We start from the raw sequence: 19,048 nt of genomic DNA, 5'->3' as shown, positions 1-19,048 counted from the left end.
GTATATTCATATCTGAGGATGCAAAGTAGGTGAGTGGGTCTCGAGGCCAAGCCTCCTCTTGATTTCTCAGCAATGGCACAACCAGCCTCACCATGAGAATCAAGAAGCAAAGATTTTCTCCCACTACCTCCCGAAGGTCACTGCCTTAAAGTCACTGATGAAACTAGCAATGCCACCAGATGGATCTGGTCTGAACAGTCACAGTTGGCTGTGCAGCTTCCCCAGGTTTCAAGCCCCGGCAACACAGAATGCAAAGGCACAAGACATCAAGGTTAATAAACAGCTTTATTTGCCTTGTACAGCATCAATTTTCTTACATTCTCAGTTAATTGGCCATTAAAGTGCTGGAAATTTTCTTAATCATGATAACATTTGTTAAAAAGAAATCAGAACTAATATCAGGAACATGGTGGCATGAAGGAAACAGTTCCCTTACAAAACACAGAAAATGGAAGCCCCTCACGTTGAGGGGGTGAGTTGGACAATTTGCAAACAGATTCTAATTTCCTCTCACCGTCAGCACCAAACTGGCTGGGACCACCCACCCCTGGGTGAAAGAAGCAACACTAAAGAACCCTAAAAACACCCACACACCCTGACTACCACCACCTCTGGGCCATCTGTGGGTGTCTGCTGTTTGAACAGATCCAGTCTCAGGAAAGAGGAAGACCTGACCTCCGTCTGCAACCCATCACCCCACCCACCCTTACTAACAAAAGCCCCCAAAGTCATTACAATGAAAAAGTGGGTTTCCATTACCCCAAAACTAACAATGTTCAGTAAAAATGAGGATAATAAACACAAAAGCTTGCTTAGTAAACAGGAGCTCTCAGCAGTCAATGCAAAAAAACATATATATATGAAATCTTAAGGCAAATACTGTTGACTTTGCACATGGGCTGGACGAACTTGGAACTCTTTACCTATCTGTATCGTTCCAGGAGCCTACAAGCGGTCGGTTTTTCAGCGCTTGCCACTGGGCCAGGCAAGGTCTTTGCATGATTGCTGAGGCAGTCGGTGTGTTTCCCTTTGGAGTTTATATAGGAACACACCCAAGGCTGATGTTTTGTTATATATATATATATATGTACACACATACAAAGGCCTGCTACTCTTTTTTTGTGGAAACTGACAGCTCCACCTCGGGAAGCTGGATGCCAACCTTATTCCCACTGTCATTGCTAGAAGAGGAGGACAGTCGGGACTTCTTAGAGGCCAGGGACACCCCACTCCCTTGTAACTTGCCTGTCTCATCATCGCTCCCAGTCACCTCATAATGACCTTTGCTCTTTGACCCCAATCCACCAAAGGTACCGAATTTCAGCTTCCCGTGTTTCCCTTTAACTTTCCCACCTTCCAGCGACACTTCCCCACCTTCAAACTCCAGAGTCCCCGTCGGGGTGGAAGGTCCAGAGAACTCTCTTTCATCACTGAATGAATTTGAGCGGTGCCGTGGCTTCTTACTTTTAAATAAGGAGAATTTGCCTTTCGGTGAAGAGGCTTCGGCCTCTGCCTCTCCTTCCAGAGAGCCCAGGCTGGCCTTTGAACTTTTCAGGTCACCTTTGGACCCAGAAATGGATGCTTCTGGTGAGCCAGTGACACCACCTTTCCCTTTAGGTTTGGAAAAATTAAACTTGGGCATTTTGATCTTGGACTTTTTCAGTTTGACTTCAGACTCTTCCCACTCACCGTCTCCGGCACCAGCTTGGATGCTGGCCTCTGCTTTAGGGAAGTGAACATCCACCCCCACTTCTCTGCCAACCAGCTCACGGCCAGAGAAGGTAAATTTGGGGATCTTCATTTTAGGGAATGTTACTTTTCCAGATCCACTTTCCAAGTGACCTTGAGGCCCAGACACACTCAGCCCAGGAGCCTGGAGTCCAATCTGACCTCCTTTCACACCTCCTTCCACCTTTGGTCCTGAGAAATGAAGGCCCCCAGCAAACTTAGATGTGTCCAAGTTGAGAGCAGAGGAGACTTGGGGTCCCTTCCACTCACCCCCGGAACCTTTAACACTCACATGCCCTTCACCGAGGCTGATGTCTGGGGCACTGACACCCCCTGCAACATCCACACCTCCTTTGATTTTTGGGCCCTTCAAGTTGATGCCAAAATCTGACTCAGGAGATGCCATATTAAAGGAAGGCCCCTTCACACTGACATCAGGAGCAGCCCCATGGAAACCTACTTCTGAACCTTTCAGACCACCTTTGCTTTCAGGACCAGAAATCTGCCCAGTTGGGAGTTTCACATTCACGCCTGGCAGGTTCACATCACATCCAGAGGACTTAATTCCAGGCATCTGGAGGTTTCCTTCTAGGCCTTGAACACTGATGCCTGGAAGACCTCCTCCGACAGTGGGGCCTTTGATCTCACCAGTGGCCCCAAGGCTCCCTTTCACTTTTGGTCCTTCCAAGTTAAAGTCCACATTCGGTGCTGAAATCTGAGGCCCTTTCAGGTTCACATCCACACCTGGCCCCATCAGTTCGCCAGAAACCTGTGGCCCCTTGGCATTAACGTGCAAGTCGGACCCCGGAGTAGAGATGCCAAATTGGGGCAGCTTCATTTTGGGAAGTTTAATGCTGCCTTCGGATGCCTCCAAGCTTAGATCAGGAGCTCCTATGGATACTTTAGGGCATTTGATGTCACCAGAGACAGCCAGATCTCCCTGCAGGCTTGGTCCCCTCAGTGTCACATCTGGTGCCCCAACATTAAGCTTTGTTGTGGCATCGATCCCTGGCACTTTCACGCCGTCTCCTCCCACCTGCATTTTGCCACCGACACCGCTGAGGTCGAGCCCTGGAGCATGCACCTTCATGCTGGGAACAGATGCATCCAGGTCTCCCTTCAAACTTGGTCCTTTCAAGTTCAGATCAAGGTCAGGCCCAGAGACTTTTGGCATAGAGAGGTTCACTGAAGGCAAGTCTACTCCTGGCCCCTTTAGAGAAACATCGGGCCCTTCGAGCTTAACATCTGGTCCTCTCAAGTCTCCTTCAAGAGAGGGTAGCTGCGCATGGACCTCAGCTCCCCCACCCTCCATTTTCACACCTGGGATGCCGATCTTGGGCATGGAAAACTTGGGGAACTTAATTTTTGCTTCCGGACCTTGCAGATCTACATCTGGTCCTTCCAGTCCCACGCTGGGGACATCACCCTTTATCTTTGGTCCTTTCAAGTTTACATTCACATCAGGGATGGAGACTTGAGGGGCAGAAATGCCAAAGGACGGTGTTTTGACTTTAGCATCTAGGTCTTCGATGTTGATGTCAGGTGCACCCAAGTTTGCCTGCACTTTGGGACCTTTCAGGTCACCCTCTATTTTTGGCACTGAGATGTCCACATCTGGCATCTTGACCTTGGGAGCCTTCGCCTTGATGTCAAGACCTTGGACGTGAATCCCTGGCGAAGAAAGTTCCAGATCAGGTGCCTGGAGTTCACCCTCCAATTTGGGGCTAGGGAGAGGGGCCTCAGCTTTAAATTTAGGTGATTTAATGTCAAACTCTACATCTGGGAAGTACATTTTTCCAAACATCGTTTTCTTGGTTTTGGGCGATTTCACGTCAACTCTGGGTGCAGCATCCGGCCCTGCGATGTTGACATCTACATCCGGAGCCTTGAGACTGGCATCAATTTCACCCCCAGGAACATTCAAGTCAAATCCCTGTTTTTTGGCCTTAATTTTAGGACCACTCATATGAATTTTAGGCATTTTAAACTTACTTTTCTTGCCCTTGCCACCAACACTAATTTCAGGAGTCTCAAGGTTCAGCTCTGCCTCAGGAACAGTGACATCTAGTGAAGGTGACTTGATGTCAGCTTTGGGGCTTTTTGCCCCAAATCCAAACTTGGGTTTCTTAAATTTGGGGATTTTAATATCTGGCCCTTCAATGTTAATATTTGGGCTGTCCATGTGTACATCTAAGCTTGGAGCTTCAACTTTGGGTCCCTTGAGGTCCACTTCACCACTTTCTAACTTCGGACCTGAAAATCCAATTTTTGGTGCCTTGAGATGCAAATCAACATCAGGAGCAGTTACTTTAGGAGCAGATATCTCCAGCGATGGCATCTTCAAAGATGGGCCACTGAGTTTGGCATCAGGGCCTTCGAAATCCAGACTTGGACCTTTAAGGTCTACTTCTGGCCCTTTCAAAGTCCCTTCAACCTTAGGGACAGACACATCAAAATTTCCTTTTACTTTGGGTCCTTTCAAATCCAGGTCAACATCAGGCATGGAGATCTTGGGAGCTTTGATATTTATTTCAGGCATCTTGAACTTGGGGCCCTTCAGTTTTGCATCTGGACCTTCGATATTCACATCTGGAACATCAACGTCCACCCTGGGTCCCGAGACATCGATGTCGGCCTTGGGCAGGCTCACATCCACATCTGGACCTTCTCCTTTGAAGCCAGGCATGCTGAATTTGGGCATTTTCACCTTGGGCATCTTCAGGTGCCAGTCTGGGCCATGAACATCCACATCAGGGGCGTTGATGTCCACTTTTGGGCCCTTGATGTCAACTTCTGGGCCCTTGAGGTCACCTTCCACTTTAGGAAGGGAAACATCCACATCGCCCTTCACTTTGGGTCCTTTCAAGTTTAAGTCAATGTCAGGCATGGAGATCTTGGGGGCTTTGATATTCATCTCAGGCATCTTGAACTTGGGGCTCTTTAGTTTCGCATCTGGACCTTCGATATTCACATCTGGAACATCAATGTCCACCTTGGGTCCTGAGACATCAATGTCAGCCTTGGGCAGGTTCACATCCACTTCTGGGCCCTCTCCTTTGAAGCCAGGCATGCTGAACTTGGGCATTTTCACTTTGGGCATCTTCAGGTGCCAGTCTGTGCCTTGAACGTCCACATCTGGGACATCAATGTCCACTTTGGGGCCCTTGATGTCAACTTCGGGGCCCTTGAGGTCGCCTTCCACTTTGGGCAGAGAAACGTCCATGTCGCCCTTCACCTTTGGACCTTTCAGATTCAGGTCAACTTCAGGCATAGAGATCTTCGGTGCCTTGAGGTGTAAGTCAGGCATTTTAAATTTGGGGCCCTTCAGTTTCCCTTCTGGACCATGAATGTCAATATCAGGAGTGTCAATGTCCACTTTAGGGCCTTTGACATCCACTTTGGGACCTTTCAGATCTCCCTCCAGTTTAGGAACGGAAATGTCCATATCTCCTTTTATCTTAGGTCCTTTCAAATTCAAATCAATGTCACTCATGGAGATTTGTGGGGTTTTGAAATGAACATCAGGCATCTTAAACTTGGGACCTTTGAGCTTCCCTTCAGGACCTTCAATGTCTACCTCTGGCCCTTTCAGATCACCTTCCACCTTAGGTAGTGAAACATCCACATCACCCTTCACCTTGGGACCTTTCAGGTGCAAATCAAAGTCAGGCATGGAGATCTTGGGAGCTTTGATGTTCATCTCAGGCATCTTAAATTTGGGCCCCTTCAATTTTCCTTCTGGACCTTCAATATTGACATCAGGCGTGTCAATGTCCAAACTGGGCCCTTTTATGTCAATTTCAGGGCCCTTGAGATCACCTTCCACTTTGGGCAGAGAGACATCCACATCACCCTTCACTTTGGGACCCTTCAAGTTAAAGTCAATGTCAGGCATGGAGATTTTGGGGGCCTTGATGTTCATCTCTGGCATCTTGAACTTCGGACCCTTCAGTTTTGCATCTGGACCTTCAATACTGACATCAGGGGCATCAATGTCCACTTTGGGGCCAGAAATGTCAATGTCAGCCTTAGGAAGGGTAACATCCACATCTGGACCCTCTCCTTTGAATCCTGGCATGCTGAATTTGGGCATTTTCACCTTGGGCATCTTCAGGTGCCAGTCTGGGCCATGAACATCCACATCAGGGGCGTCGATGTCCACTTTGGGGCCCTTGATGTCAATTTCTGGGCCCTTGAGGTCACCTTCCACTTTAGGAAGGGAAACATCCACATCGCCCTTCACTTTGGGTCCTTTCAGATGCAAATCAAAGTCAGGCATGGAGATCTTGGGGGCTTTGATGTTCATCTCAGGCATCTTGAATTTAGGGCCCTTCAGTTTCGCATCTGGACCTTCGATATTCACATCTGGAACATCAATGTCCACCTTGGGTCCTGAGACATCAATGTCAGCCTTGGGCAGGTTCACATCCACTTCTGGGCCCTCTCCTTTAAAACCAGGCATGCTGAACTTGGGCATTTTCACTTTGGGCATTTTTAAGTGCCAGTCTGGGCCTTGAACGTCCACATCTGGGACATCAATGTCCACTTTGGGGCCCTTGATGTCAACTTCAGGGCCCTTGAGGTCACCTTCCACTTTGGGCAGAGAAACGTCCACGTCGCCCTTCACCTTTGGACCTTTCAGATTCAGGTCAACTTCAGGCATAGAGATCTTTGGTGCCTTGAGGTGCAGGTCAGGCATTTTAAATTTGGGGCCCTTCAGTTTCCCTTCTGGACCATGAATATCAATATCAGCAGTGTCAATGTCCACTTTGGGTCCTGAGACATCAATGTCAGCTTTGGGCAAATTAACATCCACTTCTGGGCCCTCTCCTTTAAATCCCGGCATGCTGAATTTGGGCATTTTCACCTTGGGCATCTTCAGGTGCCAGTCTGGGCCATGAACATCCACATCTGGGGCATCAATGTCCACTTTGGGGCCCTTGATGTCAACTTCTGGGGCCTTTAGATCACCTTCCATCTTAGGCAGAGAAACATCCACATCTCCTTTCACCTTAGGGCCTTTCAGATGCAAATCAAAGTCAGGCATGGAGATCTTGGGGGCTTTGATGTTCATCTCTGGCATCTTGAATTTAGGGCCCTTCAGTTTCGCATCTGGACCTTCGATATTCACATCTGGAACATCAACGTCCACCTTGGGTCCTGAGACATCAAGGTCAGCCTTGGGCAGGTTCACATCCACTTCTGGACCTTCTCCTTTGAAGCCAGGCATGCTGATCTTGGGCATTTTTATCTTAGGCATCTTCAGGTGCCAGTCTGGGCCTCGAACATCCACATCTGGGGCATTAATATCCACTTTGGGGCCTTTAATATCCACGTCAGGAACTTTCATGTCACCTTCCACTTTTGGCAGAGACACATCCATGTCACTCTTCACTTTGGGACCTTTCAGGTTAAGATCAATGTCAGGCATGGAGATCTTGGGGGCTTTGATGTTCATCTCAGGCATCTTGAACTTGGGACCTTTCAACTTTCCCTCTGGACCTTCGATATTCACATCTGGAACATCAATGTCCACCTTGGGTCCTGAGACATCAAGGTCAGCCTTGGGCAGTTTCACATCCACATCTGGGCCCTCTCCTTTGAAGCCAGGCATGCTGAACTTGGGCATTTTCACTTTGGGCATTTTTAGGTGCCAGTCTGGGCCTTGAACATCAACATCTGGAGCATTAATGTCCACTTTGGGGCCCTTGATGTCAACTTCAGGGCCCTTAAGGTCACCTTCCACTTTGGGCAGAGAAACATCCATATCGCCCTTGACTTTGGGGCCCTTCAGGTTTAAATCAATGTCAGGCATCGATATTTTGGGAGCCTTCAGGTGCATCTCTGGTATCTTAAATTTAGGTCCCTTCAATTTACCCTCTGGGCCTTCAATGTTAAGGTCAGGAGTGTCAATGTCCACTTTGGGGCCCTTGATGTCCACCTCAGGGCCTTTTAGATCACCTTCCACTTTGGGCAAAGACACATCCACATCACCCTTCATTTTGGGTCCCTTCAAGTTCAGGTCAAAGTCAGGCATGGAGATCTTGGGAGCTTTGATGTTCATCTCAGGCATCTTGAACTTGGGGCCCTTCAGCTTTGCATCTGGACCTTCAATATTCACATCTGGAACATCAACGTCTACACTGGGACCAGAAATGTCAATGTCAGCTTTAGGAAGGGTAACATCGACTTCAGGGCCCTCTCCTTTGAAGCCGGGCATGCTGAACTTGGGCATTTTCACTTTGGGCATCTTCAGATGCCAGTCTGGAGCATGAACATCCACATCTGGGGCACTGATGTCCACTTTAGGGCCTTTGATATCAACCTCTGGCCCTTTCAGTTCCCCTTCAAGTTTGGGAAGAGAAATATCCACGTCACCTTTCACCTTGGGGCCCTTCAAGTTTAAGTCAATGTCAGGCATGGAGATCTTGGGAGCTTTGATATTCATGTCAGGCATCTTGAATTTGGGACCTTTCAAGTCTCCCTCTGGACCTTCCACATTGAGATCTGGGCCCTCAATGTTCATACTTGGGCCCTCTATGTTGATGTCTCCTTTTGGTAGATCCACAGCTACATCTGGCCCTTCTGCTTTTAGGCCAGGCACACTGAATTTGGGCATTTTCATCTTGGGCATTTTCAGATTCCAGTCTGGACCATGAACATCCACATCAGGTGCATTAAGATTGACTTCTGGTGCCTTAATATCCACTTTGGGGCCTTTAAAGTCACCTTCTAAATTGGGACTTGCAATATCTAAGTCTCCTTTGACTTTGGGACCTTTCAAATTTAGCTCCACATCAGGCATAGAAACTTTGGGAGATGAAATACTCAGGAAAGGCATTTTAAACTTGGATCCTTTCACTTTTCCTTGGACCTCGACATCAGGAGCATTAATATCAACTTTCGGACCTGTTATGTCAATATCTGGCTTTTTACCTTTGACATCCACTTCAGGTGTCTGAACTTTGGAGCCCGAAAAATTAAATTTGGGAAGCTTAAAACGAGATTTCTTTGACTTGCCTTCAATATTAAGCTTAGGACCGGAAATGTCCACTTCTGGTCCCTTTATATCCAAACTGGGAGCTTTAATGTCACCTTCCAACTTGGGCCCAGAGACATCAACATCTCCCTTAAGCTTTGAGCCTTTCAAATTCAAGTCAATTTCTGGCATGGAGATCTTGGGCATGTTTACATGCATGTCAGGCATCTTCAGTTTTGGACCTTTTAATTTGGAATCTGGGCCATGAATGTCAATATCTGGAGCATCTACATCTATCTTTGGGCCTTTTATGTCAAGAGCAGGTCCTTTCAAATCACCTTCTACATTTGGAAGTGAAACATCCACCTCTCCTTTCATTTTAGGGCCTTTAAGATTGAGGTCCAAATCAGGCATTGATATTTTAGGAGCTTTGATGTTCATCTCTGGCATCTTGAATTTAGGGCCCTTCAGTTTCGCATCTGGACCTTCGATATTCACATCTGGAACATCAATGTCCACCTTGGGTCCTGAGACGTCAAGGTCAGCCTTGGGCAGGTTCACATCCACTTCTGGACCTTCTCCTTTGAAGCCAGGCATGCTGATCTTGGGCATTTTTATCTTAGGCATCTTCAGGTGCCAGTCTGGGCCTTGAACATCCACATCTGGGGCATTAATATCCACGTCAGGAACTTTCATGTCACCTTCCACTTTTGGCAGAGACACATCCATGTCACTCTTCACTTTGGGACCTTTCAGGTTAAGATCAATGTCAGGCATGGAGATCTTGGGGGCTTTGATGTTCATCTCAGGCATCTTGAACTTGGGACCTTTCAACTTTCCCTCTGGACCTTCGATATTCACATCTGGAACATCAATGTCCACCTTGGGTCCTGAGACATCAAGGTCAGCCTTGGGCAGTTTCACATCCACATCTGGGCCCTCTCCTTTGAAGCCAGGCATGCTGAACTTGGGCATTTTCACTTTGGGCATTTTTAGGTGCCAGTCTGGGCCTTGAACGTCCACATCCGGGACATCGATGTCCACTTTGGGCCCCTTGATGTCAACTTCGGGGCCCTTGAGGTCACTTTCCACTTTGGGCAGAGAAACATCCACATCGCCCTTCACCTTGGGACCTTTCAGATGCAAATCAAAGTCAGGCATGGAGATCTTGGGGGCTTTGATGTTCATCTCTGGCATCTTGAACTTAGGCCCTTTCAACTTTCCCTCTGGTCCTTCAATGTTAACATCAGGGCCTTCAATGTCCACTTTGGGGCCTGAGACATCAACATCAGCCTTGGGCAGGTTTATATCCACTTCAGGGCCCTCTGCTTTGAAGCCAGGCATGCTGAACTTGGGCATTTTCATCTTGGGCATCTTCAGGTGCCAGTCTGGACCCTGAACATTAACATCTGGGACATCAATGTCCACTTTGGGGCCTTTGAGGTCAACTTCAGGACCTTTCAGATCTCCCTCTACCTTAGGGCCTGTAACATCCACATCTCCTTTTATTTTTGGACCTGTGAGATTCAGGTCAATATCTGGCATGGATATCTTTGGAGTCTTAAAATGCATCTCTGGCATCTTAAATTTTGGACTTTTCCACTTTCCTTCAGGTCCTTCGATATTCACATCGGGACATTCAACATCCACTTTCGGTCCTGAGACATCAAGGTCAGCCTTGGGCAGGTTCACATCCACATCTGGACCGTCTCCTTTGAAGCCAGGCATGCTGATCTTGGGCATTTTTATCTTGGGCATCTTTAGGTGCCAGTCTGGGCCACGAACATCAACATCAGGTGCGTCAATGTCCACTTTTGGGCCCTTGATGTCAACCTCTGGGCCCTTGAGGTCACCTTCCACTTTAGGAAGGGAAACATCCACATCACCCTTTACTTTGGGTCCTTTCAGGTTTAAGTCAATATCAGGCATGGAGATCTTGGGGGCTTTGATGTTCATCTCTGGCATCTTGAACTTAGGCCCTTTCAACTTTCCCTCTGGTCCTTCAATGTTAACATCAGGGCCTTCAATGTCCACTTTGGGTCCTGAGACATCAATGTCAGCCTTGGGCAGCTTCACATCCACATCTGGGCCATCTCCTTTGAAGCCAGGCATGCTGAACTTTGGCATTTTCATCTTGGGCATCTTCAGGTGCCAGTCTGGGCCTTGAACACCCACATCTGGGGCATTAATATCCACTTTGGGCCCCTTGATGTCAACTTCGGGGCCCTTGAGGTCACTTTCCACTTTGGGCAGAGAAACATCCACATCGCCCTTCACCTTGGGACCTTTCAGATGCAAATCAAAGTCAGGCATGGAGATCTTGGGGGCTTTGATGTTCATCTCTGGCATCTTGAACTTAGGCCCTTTCAACTTTCCCTCTGGTCCTTCAATATTAACATCAGGGCCTTCAATGTCCACCTTGGGTCCTGAGATGTCAACGTCAGCCTTGGGCAAGTTGACATCTACTTCAGGGCTCTCTGCTTTGAAGCCAGGCATGTTGAACTTGGGCATTTTCATCTTGGGCATCTTCAGGTGCCAGTCTGGACCTTGGACATCGGGGGCATTTACATCAACTTTGGGGCCCTTGATGTTCATATCTGGTACTTCAATTTTACCTTCTACCTCAGGCACAGACACATCTACATCCCCCTTGATTTTTGGTCCTTTGAAATTTAGGTCAACATCAGGCATAGAAATATTGGGGGCTTTGAAATGCATATCAGGCATCTTGAACTTAGGGCCTTTCAATTTGCCCTCTGGTCCCTCAATGTCAATGTCTGGCCCACTGACATCCACATGTGGCCCTTTAAGGTCCCCTTCCAATTTGGGAACATCTACATCCACCTCTCCTTTTGCCTTGGGGCTCTTCAAGTGTAGATCGAGGTCTGGCATAGAGATTTTGGGAGCTTTAAAGTGCATATCTGGCATCTTGAACTTAGGAGTTTTCCACTTGCCATTTGGGCCTTCCACAGCTACTTCTGGCATATCAGCATCTAATTTGGGACCTTTGACATCCAATTCTGGACCTTTTAACTCTCCCTCCAGCTTTGGGGCAGAAACATCAACATCTCCTTTGATTTTGGGTCCCTTTAAATTGAAATCAACATCAGGCATGGAGATCTTGGGGGTCTTGAAGTGCATCTCAGGCATCTTAAACTTGGGGCCCTTCAGCTTCCCTTCTGGACCTTCAAGGCTCACATCTGGGACTTCAACATCCACCTTGGGTCCTGAGACATCAACGTCAGCCTTGGGCAAGTTCACATCCACTTCTGGGCCCTCTGCTTTGAAGCCAGGCATGCCGAACTTGGGCATTTTCATCTTAGGCATCTTCAGGTGCCAGTCTGGGCCATGAACATCCACATCTGGGGCATCAATGTCCACTTTGGGCCCTTTGATGTCAACATCTGGTACTTTCATTTCACCTTCTATTTTGGGCACAGACACATCCACATCCCCTTTGACTTTGGGGCCTTTCAAGTTTAAGTTCACATCAGGCATGGAGATCTTGGGCGTCTTGAAGTGCATCTCAGGCATCTTAAACTTAGGCCCTTTCAACTTTGCATCAGGACACTCCAGCTCAACATCAGGCACCCCCACATCCACACTGGGGCCTGTTAAATCTCCCTCCAATTTTGGCAAAGAAACATCCGCATCCCCTTTGACTTTGGGGCCTTTCAAGTGTAAGTCCACGTCAGGCATGGAGATCTTGGGGGCCTTGAAGTGCATCTCAGGCATCTTAAACTTGGGCCCTTTCAACTTTGCATCAGGACACTCCAGCTCAACATCAGGCACCTCCACATCCACACTGGGGCCTGTTAAATCTCCCTCCAATTTTGGCAAAGACACATCCGCATCCCCTTTGACTTTGGGGCCTTTCAAGTGTAAGTCCACATCAGGCATGGAGATCTTGGGGGTCTTGAAGTGCATGTCAGGCATCTTAAACTTGGGCCCTTTCAACTTTGCATCAGGACACTCCAGCTCAACATCAGGCACCTCCACATCCACACTGGGGCCTGTTAAATCTCCCTCCAACTTCGGCAAAGACACATCCACATCCCCTTTGACTTTGGGGCCTTTCAAGTGTAAGTCCACATCAGACATGGATATCTTGGGGGCCTTGAAGTGCATGTCTGGCATCTTAAATTTAGGGCCTTTCAACTTTGCATCAGGACACTCTAGCTCAACATCAGGCACCTCCACATCCAAACTGGGGCCTGTTAAATCTCCTTCCAATTTTGGCACCGACACATCCATATCCCCTTTGACCTTGGGGCCTTTCAAGTGTAAGTCCACATCAGGCATGGAGATCTTGGGGGTCTTGAAGTGCATCTCAGGCATCTTAAACTTGGGGCCCTTCAGCTTCCCTTCTGGACCTTCAAGGCTCACATCTGGGACTTCAATGTCCACCTTGGGTCCTGAGACATCAATGTCAGCCTTGGGCAAGTTCACATCCACTTCTGGGCCATCTGCTTTGAAGCCAGGCATGCTGAACTTGGGCATTTTCATCTTGGGCATCTTCAGGTGCCAGTCTGGGCCATGAACATCCACATCTGGGGCATCAATGTCCATTTTGAGTCCTTTGATGTCAACATCTGGCACTTTCATTTCACCTTCTACCTTGGGCACAGACACATCCATATCCCCTTTGACTTTGCGGCCTTTCAGGTGTAAGTCCACATCAGGCATGGAGATCTTGGGGGCCTTGAAGTGCATCTCAGGCATCTTAAACTTGGGCCCTTTCAACTTTGCATCAGGACACTCCAGATCAACATCAGGCACCTCCGCTTCCACAAAAGGACCTTTGATATCAACTCGCGGCCCTCTGAGATCACCTTCCAGTTCTGGCACAGAAGCATCTATCTCTCCCTTCAGTTTGGGTCCCTTCAAATTCAAGTCCACGTCTGGCATGGAGACCTTGGGAGCTTTTATATTCAACTTGGGCATCTTAAATTTGGAGCCTTTCAACTTTCCTTCTGGTCCCTCAATATCCAAATCAGGAGCATCAATGTCCACACTGGGTCCAGACACATCAATGTCAGCCTTTGGCAGATTCACATCCACTTCAGGGCCCTCTGCTTTGAAGCCAGGCATGCTGAACTTGGGCATTTTCATCTTGGGCATTTTCAGGTGCCAATCTGGGCCATGAACCTCCACATCTGGGGCATCAATGTCCACTTTGGGCCCTTTAATGTCAACATCTGGCACTTTCATTTCACCTTCTACCTTGGGCACAGACACATCCATATCCCCTTTGACTTTGGGGTCTTTCAAGTGTAAGTCCACATCGGGCATGGAGATCTTGGGGGCCTTGAAATGCATCTCAGGCATCTTAAACTTGGGGCCCTTCAACTTCCCTTCTGGACCTTCAATATCAATATCACCAACATTCACATCCATCTTAGGGGCTTTCACATCAATTTCAGGATGCTTCAAGTCTCCTTCCACTTTGGGAAGGGAAACATCTACATCAGTTTTCAGTTTAGGGGCTTTCAAATTAAGTCCAACATCAGGCACAGAGATTTTGTGCGTCTGTATATTCATGCTTGGCATCTTGAACTTAGGGCCTTTTAGTTTCCCCTCTGGAGCTTCAAGATTCACATCTGGAACATCAATGTCCACCTTGGGTCCTGAAACACCAATGTCAGCCTTGGGCAGGTTCACATCCACATCTGGGCCCTCTCCTTTGAAGCCAGGCATGCTGAACTTGGGCATTTTTACCTTGGGCATCTTCAGGTGCCAGTCTGGGCCATGAACCTCCACATCTGGTGCATTAATGTCAACTTTGGGGCCTTTGATGTCAACATCAGGAGCTTTTATCTCTCCTTCTACTTTTGGAACTGTAACATCATAATCTCCTTTCATTTTAGGACCTTTCAAATGCAAACCAACATCTGGCATGGATATCTTCTGAGGCTTTATACTCATTTCTGGCATCTTGAATTTGGGACCTTTTAGTTTTGCGTCTGGACCTTCAATATTCACATCTGGAACTTCAACATCCACTTTGGGTCCTGAGACATCAACATCAGCTTTGGGCAGCTTCACATCCACTTCAGGGCCCTCTCCTTTGAAGCCGGGCATGCTGAACTTGGGCATTTTCACCTTGGGCATCTTCAGGTGCCAATCTGGGCCATGAACATCCACATCTGGAGCACTAATGTCAACTTTGGGCCCTTTAATGTCAACATCTGGCACTTTCATTTCACCTTCTACCTCAGGCAAGGACACATCCACATCTCCCTTCAGTTTTGGCCCCTTAAGATTCAGGTCCACATCAGGCATGGAGATCTTGGGGGCCTTGAAGTGCATCTCAGGCATCTTAAACTTGGGGCCCTTCAGCTTTCCTTCCGGGCCCTCAAGGCTCACATCTGGGATTTCAACGTCCACCTTGGGTCCTGAGACATCAAGGTCAGCCTTGGGCAGGTTCACATCCACTTCTGGGCCCTCTCCTTTGAAGCCAGACATGCTGAACTTGGGCATTTTCATCTTGGGCATCTTCAGGTGCCAGTCTGGGCCTTGAACCTCCACATCCGGGGCATCAATGTCCATCTTGGGTCCTTTGATTTCAACATCTGGTACTTTCATTTCACCTTCTACCTTGGGCACAGACACATCCACATCCCCTTTGACTTTGGGGCCTTTCAAGTTTAAGTTCACATCAGGCATGGAGATCTTGGGGGTCTTGAAGTGCATCTCAGGCATCTTAAACTTAGGCCCTTTCAACTTTCCTTCTGGGCCCTCAAGGCTCACATCTGGGACTTCAACATCCACCTTGGGTCCTGAGACATCAACGTCAGCCTTAGGCAGGTTCACATCCACTTCTGGGCCCTCTGCTTTGAAGCCAGGCATGCTGAACTTGGGCATTTTCATCTTGGGCATCTTCAGGTGCCAGTCTGGGCCTTGAACCTCCACATCTGGGACATCAATGTCCATTTTGGGTCCTTTGATTTCAACATCTGGCACTTTCATTTCACCTTCTACCTTGGGCACAGGCACATCCATATCCCCTTTGACTTTGGGGCCTTTCAAGTGTAAGTCCACATCAGGCATGGAGATCTTGGGGGTCTTGAAATGCATCTCAGGCATCTTAAACTTGGGACCCTTCAGCTTCCCTTCTGGACCTTCGAGGCTCACATCTGGGGCTTCAATGTCCACCTTGGGTCCTGAGACAACAACGTCAGCCTTGGGCAAGTTCACATCCACTTCTGGGCCCTCGCCTTTGAGGCTGGGCATGCTGAACTTGGGCATTTTCATCTTGGGTATTTTCAGGCTCCAGTCTGGGCCTTGGCCTTCCACATCTGGTGCTTTAATGTCTACCTTGGGACCTTTGATGTCCACATCTGGAACCTGCATTTCACCCTCTATCTTTGGTGCAGAGATATCTACATTTCCTTTCATTTTGGGTCCTTTAAGATCCAGGTCAACATCTGGCAAAGACATCTTAGGAGCTTTGAAGTGCATCTCAGGCATCTTAAACTTTGGGCTTTTCAACTTCCCTTCAGGTCCTTCAAGGCTCAGATCTGGAGCACTAATATCTACTTTTGGTGCAGAAATGTCCATATTCGCTTTGGACAGGTTCACATCAAATTCTGGCCCCTCTCCTTTGAGGCTGGGCATGCTAAATTTGGGCATTTTAATCTTTGGCATCTTCAAGTTCCAGTCAGGACCCTGCATTTCAACATCTGGGGCACTGACATCTACTTTTGGGCCTTTCAGGTCCCCTTCCAGCTTTGGCACTGTCACATCATATTCTCCCTTTACTTTAGGGCCTTTCATATGCAAGTCCACATCAGGCATGGAGATCTTGGGGGCCTTGATATTCATCTCTGGCATCTTGAACTTGGGGCCCTTCAGCTTTCCTTCAGGTCCTTCAATATTCACATCTGGAACTTCAACACCCACCTTGGGTCCTGAGATGTCCACGTCAGCCTTGGGCAGGTTCACATCCACTTCTGGGCCCTCTGCTTTGAAGCCAGGCATGCCGAACTTGGGCATTTTCATCTTGGGCATCTTCAGGTGCCAGTCTGGGCCTTGAACCTCCACATCTGGGACATCAATGTCCATTTTGGCACTTTTAAGTTCAACATCAGGAACTTTAATCTCACTTTCAACCTTCGGCATTGTGACATCATATTCTCCCTTTACGTTAGGGCCTTTCAGATGTAAGTCCACATCAGGCATGGAGATCTTGGGGGCCTTGAAGTGCATCTCAGGCATCTTAAACTTGGGCCCTTTCAATTTCCCTTCTGGCCCCTCAATGCTCACATCAGGAGCAGTAACATCTACCTTGGGCCCAGAAATGTCCACATCAGCCTTGGGCAGGTTCACATCCACTTCTGGGCCCTCTGCTTTGAACCCTGGCACACTGAATTTGGGCATTTTCATCTTGGGCATCTTCAAGTGCCAGTCTGGACCATGAACATCCACATCTGGGGCATCAATGTCCACTTTCGGGCCTTTGAGTTCTCCTTCAAGCTTTGGTACAGTTACATCATACTCTCCCTTCACCTTTGTACCTTTCACGTGCAAATCTGCATCAGGCATGGAGATCTTTGGTGTCTTGACACTCACATCAGGCAGCTTAACATCAGGGCCTTTAAGTTTTCCCCCCAGTCCCTCCAAGTTGACATCTGGGGCTTCCACATTGACCTTGGGCCCTGAAATACTGACATCTCCTTTGGGTAGAGTCATATGCACATCTGGACCTTCCCCTTTGGCTCCTGGAGTGCTGAACGTGGGCATTTTCATCTTGGGCATTTTCAGGTTCCATTCTGGGCCATGCACTTCCACATCTGGGGCACTGACATCCACTTTGGGGCCTTTGACATCAACTTCAGGGACTTTGACTTTCCCTTCTACTTTGGGGAGTGTGACATCTACACCCCCTTTCACTTTAGGTGCGGCCACATTTAAGTCTACTTCTGCCATAGAGATCCTACAGGTTCCAGTTTTCCCGGAAGGACTGCCAAGCCTAGGGCCTGTCAAGGTTCCCTCTAGGTTTGGTGTCTCTATGTCCACTCTGCAGCCTTTAAGTGCCACTTGAGGGCCTTTAACATCACCTTGCAACCCAGGAGCAGAAACCTTAATATCTCCTTTCAGTTTAGGAGACCCAAGGCTCAGATCCACATCCTGCATGGAGATTTTAGGTTTCTGAATAATCATTTCAGGAGTCTTGACTTTAGTACCTTTCATCTTTCCTTCCAGCCCACCAGTAGCAATCTCAGGCAGGCTGACATCCCCAGAGACCCCAGGAACAGTCACTTCACCTGTAGGCAGTGTCACATCAATCCCAGTTTCCTCTCCCTTTGCACCCGATACAGAGAACCTGGGGACTTTCATCTTGGGCACATTCAGTTTGCTCCCAGGCCCCTGAACATCAATGTCAGGCACCTGAACCTCCACACTGGGGCCAGTGATGCTACCCCCAATTTGGGAAGCAGAGGCGTCCACCCCAATGTGCCCCTGTGGCTTGGCACCTTTCAGGCCTAAGTCACCCTCAAGTGATGGCCCAGTGATTTGGGGGCCCTTCAGCTTCCCCTCAAGGCCCTCAATATTGGCAGAGGGCACACTGACTTCCAGCTGAGGGGCTTGGATAGTCAAGCCTGGCTTGCCGCCCTTGTGCCCCACAGAGACTTCAGGTGCAGAAACCCTCAGCCCTGCCTCTGGTATCTGGCCCTCAGGCCCTGTCGAGACACTAAATTTTGGCACCTTCATGGTGGGAATTTTAATTTTGCCATGATCACCGCTCTCCAGAGATGGGCCCTGCACCTCTACTGCCCCACCCCCAAGAGAAGATGAAATGTCCACTGCTGGAACTTGGACCCCTCCTCTGCCACCCAAGTCCAAGCCCTTTGCACTGACATTGACACCTGAGCCTCCCACCTTTATCCCAGGCATGGTGACCTGGACCTTCGAGTGGCCAGCACCTTGGAGCTCTGGTCCTGAAGAAGAAATGGCCCCTGCTCGGATATCCACAGCAGAGCCTGTCGGAGAGGCTGCCCCCGAGCCCGAGGGCAGTCTGATCACGGTCTTCCCAGACTGGGTCTCCACATCCACACTGGAGATTTCAGTCAGTTCATGTCTTGGAATCTTGATCTTGAATTCAGGGCTACTGATGTCTATGTCCTTGGCTCCTTCCCGGCCGGTCACATCCACAGTGTAGGCCGTGACCCTTCTGGTCACCGTGATGGCGCGGCTCTGGGTCTCTCCAAGGTCTCCTTCCACTCCGTCTTCTGACTTCAGCCGTGGCTTGATCTTCGTGGCGTAGATGCGCTGGTACTCCTCATCATCCCCGCTCTGCAGAAAGACACGCCGGGCAGAAGTTGCAGCAGAGTCTGCCTG

At 48.7% G+C, this 19,048-nt stretch overlaps 1 protein-coding gene across 13 annotated transcripts in view; it reads right to left on the bottom strand.

The window, feature by feature from the left end:
• Positions 1-19,048, bottom strand: part of AHNAK (AHNAK nucleoprotein) — a 112,653-nt gene that overhangs the window by 80,791 nt on the left and 12,814 nt on the right. For 8 of the 13 annotated variants that reach the window (XM_024255080.3, XM_024255083.3, XM_024255082.3 and 5 more), the window contains one exon: positions 267-19,003. The exons of the other annotated variants lie outside the window; for them this stretch is intronic. In XM_024255080.3, the coding sequence (XP_024110848.2) occupies positions 1,109-19,003 (17,895 nt within the window). In that variant the 3' untranslated portion in view covers positions 267-1,108. Of the gene's footprint in view, positions 1-266; positions 19,004-19,048 lie in introns of those variants that run through there. 13 annotated transcript variants of the gene reach the window in all.

Source organism: Pongo abelii, chromosome 9, assembly GCF_028885655.2.
Source record: "Pongo abelii isolate AG06213 chromosome 9, NHGRI_mPonAbe1-v2.0_pri, whole genome shotgun sequence".
NCBI lineage: Eukaryota > Metazoa > Chordata > Mammalia > Primates > Hominidae > Pongo > Pongo abelii.
The sequence above is the reverse complement of the archived record's forward strand: the minus strand, read 5'-3'. Positions and strand labels throughout refer to the sequence as shown.